Source organism: Glycine soja, chromosome 19 (genome assembly GCF_004193775.1).
Source record: "Glycine soja cultivar W05 chromosome 19, ASM419377v2, whole genome shotgun sequence".
Classification (NCBI taxonomy): domain Eukaryota; kingdom Viridiplantae; phylum Streptophyta; class Magnoliopsida; order Fabales; family Fabaceae; genus Glycine; species Glycine soja.
In genome coordinates, this window is record NC_041020.1 from 1,554,464 (window position 1) to 1,563,383 (window position 8,920).

The 8,920-nt window shown below is 27.4% G+C and overlaps 1 protein-coding gene across 1 annotated transcript; it reads right to left on the minus strand.

The window, feature by feature from the left end:
• Positions 1–581: 581 nt before the first annotated feature.
• LOC114399396 (cytochrome P450 82A4-like) lies at positions 582–3,281 on the minus strand. The gene is made up of 2 exons (XM_028361580.1): positions 2,285–3,281; positions 582–1,489 (listed from the first exon to the last, which is right to left on the minus strand). The coding sequence occupies exons 1-2, from the start codon at positions 3,236–3,238 to the stop codon at positions 866–868; spliced, it is 1,578 nt and encodes a 525-aa protein (XP_028217381.1). The 5' UTR covers positions 3,239–3,281; the 3' UTR covers positions 582–865.
• Between the last annotated feature and the right edge of the window lie 5,639 nt (positions 3,282–8,920).

An 8,920-nucleotide genomic window follows, 5' to 3' on the forward strand; every position in this document is an offset into this window, starting at 1 on the left:
CAGCTTGGCAACGGAACTAGAGAGAGACCAAATAGATATACTACTTTTTCATCATTTAGAAATCAAAATAATATTTTTTTATCATTTAAGCATCAAGTACTATTATCAATCTTAAATTAGTCAACAATCCAAATAATGTTTACTTGTATGTATTACAATTTAAAATATCAATATATAATCAAAGTTAGAAAAAGTTGGTAATAATAGAAACATAAATTTGATTTAATTAAAAAATTCCAAACTTCATTCGAATTCCTTTATGATCGAATAATCCTCAATAAAAATCTTCAGATTAGACTTCTCCTTAACAATCCATGGTATTATTAAGTAAGAGACAATTATACATAGTTTCGACATAATTTATCAGGCAAACCTGATTTAACTACAAGAAGATCACAATGGACTTTCCACAAACCGCTGAGACAAGAATCACAATGGTCTTTTCAGCCATGGCTTCACTAGGGTTTTGGCTTCTCTTCGTGATTATATATGTATATTTGTGTAATCGATTATGGTTGAACATAATTGATTATAAAGAAGATCTTAAAACAAAAAAGAGAAAGCAACAAGCAAAGGATCACTTGTATAATATTATACATTGATATTTAGTGTCCATGGTTCTCACAATTAGGAGTTACATAGAACTTTCACGAAAAAAAAAAGGGAATTACATAGAATCCACAAAGCCTTAAACCTTATTACAACACACCTTATTACAACACCACATGATGACAATTTTGTGAATTCCAAAAATGCCCTTTTGACGAAAATATAATTTATCAGGCAAACCTGATTTATCTAAAAGAAGATCACATAGTTTAACAACAGACTTTCCAGAAACCGCTAAGACAAGATTCACATGCTTTTATAGATAACAACTAGAAGATAATCGTGGCTTAATTAAAATCTCAAGTGGAGTAGCTTTAGTCTTGGCTAATCCAAAGGTTTCAGTCATATCAATAGGTTCATTTGATGGATTTAAGAATGAAAAAGAATGAAAAAGACTGGCAAGAATCAAATGAACCATTTGAAGGCTAAAGGATATTCCAGGACACCCTCTTCTACCACCACCAAATGGTAATAGCTCAAAATGATGTCCCCTAACATCAATGTCTTTATGGGTGGTTAGAAACCTTTCTGGTTTGAACTCTAATGGATTTGACCAAACACTAAGATCTGTGTGGATCTTCCAAACATTTGTAATTAGACGAGTTCCTTTTTTGACATTGTAGCCACCTAAAGTGCAATCCTCTATGAATTCACGAGGTGCTGAGAGAGGACCTGGAGGGTATAATCTTAAAGTTTCTTTGACCACAGCTTGAAGGTATGTTAACTTACTTATATCAGACTCAGTTATACATCTCTCTTTTCCAACTTGGAAGTCAAGTTCTGCTATAACTTTTTCCAATACAATAGGATTTCTCAATATCAAACATACTGCCCATGTAAGAGTAGTAGTGATTGATTCAGTTCCTCCTGAAATTATTGTCTGCAAATCAAAATAAAAAAAAATAATATGTTAAACAAAAGTAGAATGTCGTATAAGTGAGAGCTTAAATAAGTCAAGGCAAATGGATATATATGATATTTGCATGCTTAAGATCTTGTAGTTACACATTCTTCGAATCTCTAGTACATGAAGTTGAAAATCTCTCTCTCAAAATAGACATTTCCAATAGATCATAAATAAATTAATAAATTGTAAAGTAATCTATTATATTTAGTCGAACTAATTAAAATTTATTTAAATCATTCAATTGATACCCTTAATTAAAAGTCAATGTTTCTATAAGTGAGAATCTAAACCATTGTTTCTCACTTTGTGAAAAACTTAAACCTCTTTCACTATATTCATATTTCATAGCCCAATGTTCTAATCATAAAATTATTACTCAGGCTAAGAAGAATCTTCGCTTCTATAATCTTTACTTTTGCAAAATCACAGCTTACTTCAACAACATCAATAATTAAAATCGAAGATTTTGATTAGTCCCATTTAAAGTTATCTGTGCTAACAACCTAATTATATAGCAGTATAATGCATATTTGGATTAAAATTTACAAACTTTAGTTTGAGTTAAATTTAAATTTACAAAGGCAATTCAATTCTTCCTTTTACAAAACTGAGTAGTAACACAAAATTTTCATTGCAAACACATTTTTGGTAGTAACCAAACATTTTACCAAAATGAATTTATTTTCCAAAAATATATTCACCATTTAAAAGTACTTCTTCAATTCAACTGATAACCAAAGATGTTCATAGTAGGTCCAATATACATACCAGTAAATTGGATTTGATGATGGTATCCGCATCGATGCCATAAATTGTTTTTCCATCAAACAAGGAAAGCATGACGTCCATGAAGTCTTGAATTCCATCAACGTTGTTCTCACCAAAAGCCCTATTTTGTTTGTGCTCCTCTAACCACTCACCAAAAATCTCATCCAAATCCTTGGCTGTTTCCTTCATGGCCTTCTCATAGCCACCAAAATCAAACCATCTCAAGAAAGGAATAGCATCTGCCACCGTGAACACCCCCATCAGACGCATGAACTCCTTCACAGCCTTCACACATCTCTGAGCCTTCTCATCATCCATAGTTCTAGCACCGAAAAGTCGCTTTCCGACGACCATTCGAAGAACCATGTTGTATGTCAATTGAGAAAACCATTGCTTCAGCTCCAGCAACGCATAGCCAGACTCATTATTCTTGTTGCTTGACCAAACATTGAAGAGCTCTTTGATCGAACTTTGAACTTCGGAGACACGAACATTCTCTAGTTGCTCTACTCGGCGATTGGAGAGGATTTCTAAGTTTACAATCTTTCTTAGTTCGCGCCAATAAGGACCATAGGGTGCAAACCCAAACATGGCTTGGTTGTAGCACATGAGTTCAATGCCAAGAAGCTTGGGGCGAGACGAAACGACGATGTCGTTTTTGGTGAAGCATTCCTTAGCAATTTCCCAGTTGCTGATTACCAAAACCTTTTTGACACCATTGTTGATGGTGAATATGGGTCCATACTTATCAGCCAAAGCACCCAAAACCCTATCAGGTGTCTCTGAACCACTCAATAGTGGTAGGTGACCAAGTATTGGCCATGCACCTGCAACTTTGGGAGCCTCTTTTTTACCTAATGCAAATTTGAAGGGATTACACAAAAACAAAAAGAAGAGGGTTAGAGAAAGAACTCCAATGGCAGTGGCATTTAGGTAATTTAGAACAAACTCCATTTTAGATAGAGAAGATTGTTTACTATAGTGGCTGCTTCAACATATATGTGCAATAATGCTGTGTATCATCTTCCTTAAATAGACCAATTCATTGTTGGATGAAGAAAGAAGTGTCATAATTTTCGATAAATGACTTTTTTCTTATTATTCACCAAAAGCGGAAGCTTTTCAGCCACTGTACTTGCGGTTTTTTATTCAATTAAATTATGATTATTTTTATATCCTAATATAATATAGTTATTAATTTGAAAATTATGATTATTTCTATATTCAAACATAATATTTAAAATTGATTGTTAAGTATCTATTAATTTGAAAAGAAAATTAACAAAAATAAGAATAAAATATGTTTATTAATAAAACGTCAATAAATTGATAATAATTACGATTAAAATAAATACAAAAATGATGTTATTTTAATAATATGTTAAAATTGATACTGTAATATTTAAAATTGAATGTTAAGTACCTACTAATTAGGAATAAATCATCATCTAAATTATGATTATTTCCATATATGGTTAGTAATTAGAAAATTATGATTATTTTTAAATCCTAACATAAAATTTCAAATTGATTCTTTGGTGCTTATTAATTTGAAATGAAAATTAAGAAAAATACAAATAAAATATGCTTATTAATTAAACGTCAATAAATTGATAATGATTACGACAAAAACAAATCAAAATTAAAGTTATTTTAATAATATCTTGAGGTTGACACTGTAATATTTAAAATTGAATGTTAAGTACTTACTAATAAGGAATAAATCATCGTCAAAATTATGATTATTTCAATATATGGTTATTAATTTGAAAATTATGATTATTTCTATATCCTAACATAATATTTAAAATTGATTGTTAAGTGCCTATTAATTTGAAATTAAAATGAACAAAAATACGAATAAAATATGTTTATTAATCAAACGTCAATAAATTAACAATGATTAGGACAAAAACAAATACAAAATTGAAGTTGTTTTAATAATATATTAACATTGATACTGTAATATTTAAAATTGATTGTTAAGTACCTGCTAACTAGGAATAAATCATCGTCTAAATTATGATTATTTCCATATATGGTTATTAATTTCAAAATTATGATTATTTCTATATCCTAACATTATATTTAGAATTGATTCTTAGGTTCCTATTAATTTGAAATGAAGATTAACAAAAATACCAATAAAATATGCTTAGTAATTAAGCGTCAATAAATTGACAATGATTACGACAAAAACAAATACAAAATTGAAGTTATTTTAATAATATCTTAAAATTGATATTGTAATATTTAAGATTGAATGTTAAGTACCTACTAATTAGGAATAAATCATCGTATAAATTATGATTATTTCAATATATTGTTATTAATTTGAAAATTATGATTATTTCTATATCCTAACATAATATTTAGAATTGATTCTTAAGTACGTATTAATTTGAAATGAAAATTAATAAAAATATGAATAAAATATGCTTATTAATTAAACGTCAATAAATTGATAATGATTACGATAAAAACAAATACAATATTGATGTTATTTTAATAATATGTTAAAGTTCATACAGTACTATTTAAAATTAAATGTTAAGTACCTACTAATTAAGAATAAATCATCTCTAAATTATGATTATTTTCATATATGGTTATTAATTAGAAAATTATGATTATTTCTATATCCTAACATAAAATTTAAAATTGATTCTTAGGTGCTTATTAATTTGAAATGAAAATTAAGAAAAATACGAATAAAATATGCTTATTAATTAAACGTCAATAAATTGACAATGATTACGACAAAAACAAATCAAAATTGAAGTTATTTTAATAATATCTTAAGATTGATACTGTAATATTTAAAATTGAATGTTAAGTACCTACTAATTATTAATAAATGATCGTCTAAATTATGATTATTTCAATATTTGGTTATTAATTTAAAAATTATGATTATTTCTATATCCTAACATAATATTTAAAATTGATTCTTATGTGTCTATTAATTTGAAACTAAAATTAACAAAAATACAAATAAAATATGCTTATTAATTAAACGTCAATAAATTTAGGGCAAAAACAAATACAAAATTAAAGTTGTTTTAATAATATGTTAAAATTGATACTTTAATATTTAAAATTAATTGTTAAGTACCTACTAATTAGGAATAAATCATCGTCTAAATTATGATTATTTCCATATTTGGTTATTAATTTGAAAATTATGATTATTTCTATATCCTATCATAATATTTAAAATCAATTCTTAGGTGTCTATTAATTTGAAATGAAAATTAACAAAAATACGAATAAAATATATTTATTAATTGAACATCAATAAATTGACAATGATTACGAAAAAATTAAATACAATATTTGAAGTTATCCTTATAATTTGTTGAAATTGATACTCTAATTTTTAAAATTGAATGTTAAGTACCTACTAATTAGGAATAAATCATCGTCTAAATTATGATTATTTTCATATATGGTTATTAATTAGAAAATGATGATTATTTCTATATCCTAACATAAAATTTAAAATTGATTCTTAGGTACTTATTAATTTGAAATGAAAATTAAGAAAAATACGAATAAAATATGCTTATTAATTAAACGTCAATAAATTGATAGATGATATTTTTTGGAGGGAAAGTGACATTTTTGGGCGGGAAAGTGGGTTAACCACAACGTGACACGTAGGCACCCAGAACCTTGTTTGTATAATGTTAGATGATATTAACACAACTTTGATTGTCCCTGTTGTTTTGAATGGGTAACTCATGAACAACTTAAAAAGAGACAACAGAGAAACTAGATTTGTTGTGCGACCCTACCGCTATCCCCATTACCAGAAAAACGAAATTGAACTTCAGGTCAACACCATGCTTCAGAAGGGATTGATCCAGCCAAGCACGAGTCCCTTCTTGTCACCGGTCCTTCTCGTGCGCAAGCAAGATGGCAGCTGGCGGTTCTGCGTTGATTATCGAGCCCTCAATGCGGTCACCGTCCAAGACAGGTTCCCAATTCCGACGATCGATGAGCTCTTAGACGAGTTAGGTGGCATGCAATATTTCTCGAAACTTGACCTGTTACAAGGTTACCATCAGATAAGAATGCATGGCCCTGATATCCCCAAAACAGCTTTCAGAACTCATCACGACCATTACGAGTTCAAGGTAATGCCATTTGGTCTTTGTAACGCACCATCCTCATTCCAGGCGACTATGAATAGCATATTCCGGCAATACCTTCGACATTTCATCATCGTCTTCTTTGATGACATTCTTATATATAGCAATTCCCTTGAGGCTCATCTTCAGCACTTGGCGACAGCATTTCAGGTCCTCCTCGATAATCAATTTGTTTTAAAACTATCCAAATGCTTCTTTGCGCAGATACAGGTAGAATATCTGGGACATATGGTCTCTCAGAAAGGAGTGGAACCGGTAGCTTCGAAGGTGGAGGTCATCCTTCACTGGCCGATACCTCAGTCTACCAGGGTCGTATGTAGCTTCTTGGGACTCGCGGGCTTCTACCGGCGTTTCATCAAGGGGTACGCCACCATTGTTGCCCCCTTAATCAAGCTCACCATGAGGGACCCTTTAAAGTGGAAACCTCAGGCGCAATTAGCCTTCCACCACCTTAAAACAGCTCTGTCGACAGCCCCTGTTCTGACTTTACCAAATTTTAGGTGCTTATTAATTTGAAATGAAAATTAAGAAAAATACAAATAAAATATGCTTATTAATTAAACGTCAATAAATTGACAACGATTACTACAAAAACAAATCAAAATTAAAGTTATTTTAATAATATCTTAAGATTGATACTGTAATATTTAAAATTGAATGTTAAGTACTTACTAATTAAGAATAAATCATCGTCAAAATTATGATTATTTCAATATATGGTTATTAATTTGAAATTTATGATTATTTCTATATCCTAACATAATATTTAAAATTAAATGTTAAGTACTTACTAATTAGGAATAAATCATCGTCAAAATTATGATTATTTCAATATATGGTTATTAATTTGAAAATTATGATTATTTCTATATCCTAACATAATATTTAAAATTGATTTTTAGGTGCCTATTAATTTGAAATGAAAAATAACAAAAATACGAATAACATATTCTAATTAATTAAACGTCAATAAATTTATGAAAAAAACAAATACAAAATTGAAATTGTTTTAATAATAATTCTAAATTGATATACTAATATTTAAAATTGATTGTTAAGTACCTACTAATTAAGAATAAATCATCGTCTAAATTATGATCATTTCCATATATGGTTATTAATTTAAAAATTAAGATTATTTCTATATACTAACATAATATTTAAAATTGATTCTTAGGTGCCTATTAATTTGAAATGAAAATTAACAAAAATACGAATAAAATATGCTTATTAATCAAACGTCAATAAATTGACAATGATTACGACAAAAACAAATATAAAATTGAAGTTATTTTAATAATATCTGAAAATTGATACTGTAATATTTAAAATTAAATGTTAAGTACCTACTAATTAGGAACAAATCATCGTCTAGATTATGATTATTTCCATATATGGTTATTAAATTGAAAATTATGATTATTTCTATATCCTAACATAATATTTAAAATTAAATGTTAACTACCTACTAATTAGGAACAAATCATCGTCTATATTATGATTATTTCCAGATATGGTTATTAAATTGAACATTATGATTATTTCTATATCCTAACATAATATTTGAAATTGATTCTTAAGTTCAAATTAATTTGAAATGAAAATTAACAAAAATACGAATAAAATATGCTTATTAATCAAACTTCAATAAATTGACAATGATTACGATAAAAATAAATACAAAATTGTAATTGTTTTAATAATAAGTTAAAATTGATACTATAATATTTAAAATTGAATGTTAAGTACCTACTAATTAGGAATAAATCATCGTCTAAATTATGATTATTTCCATATATGGTTATTAATTTAAAAATTATGATTATTTCTATATCCTAACATAATATTTAAAATTGATTCTTAGGTGCCTATTAATTTGAAATGAAAAATAACAAAAATACGAATAAAATATGCTTATTGATCAAACGTCAATAAATTGACAATGATTACGACAAAAACAAGTACAAAATTGATGTTATTTTAATAATATCTTAAAATTGATATTGTAATATTTAAGATTGAATGTTAAGTACCTACAAATTAAGAACAAATCATAGTCTAAATTATGATTATTTCAATATTAGTTATTAATTTGAAAATTATGAGTATTTCTATATCCTAACATAATATTTAAAATTCATTCTTAGGTGCCTATTAATTTAAAATGAAAATTAACTAAAATACGAAAAAAATATGCTTATTAGTCAAACGTCAAGATATTGACAATGATTACGACAAAAACAACTACAAAATTGATGTTATTTTAATAATATCTTAAGATTCATACTGTCATATTTAAAATTGAATCTTAAGTACCTACTAATTAGGAACAAATCATCGTCTATATTATGATTATTTCCAGATATGGTTATTAAATTGAACATTATGATTATTTCTATATCCTAACATAATATTTAAAATTGATTCTTAAGTTCCTATTAATTTGAAATGAAAATTAACAAAAATACGAATAAAATACGCT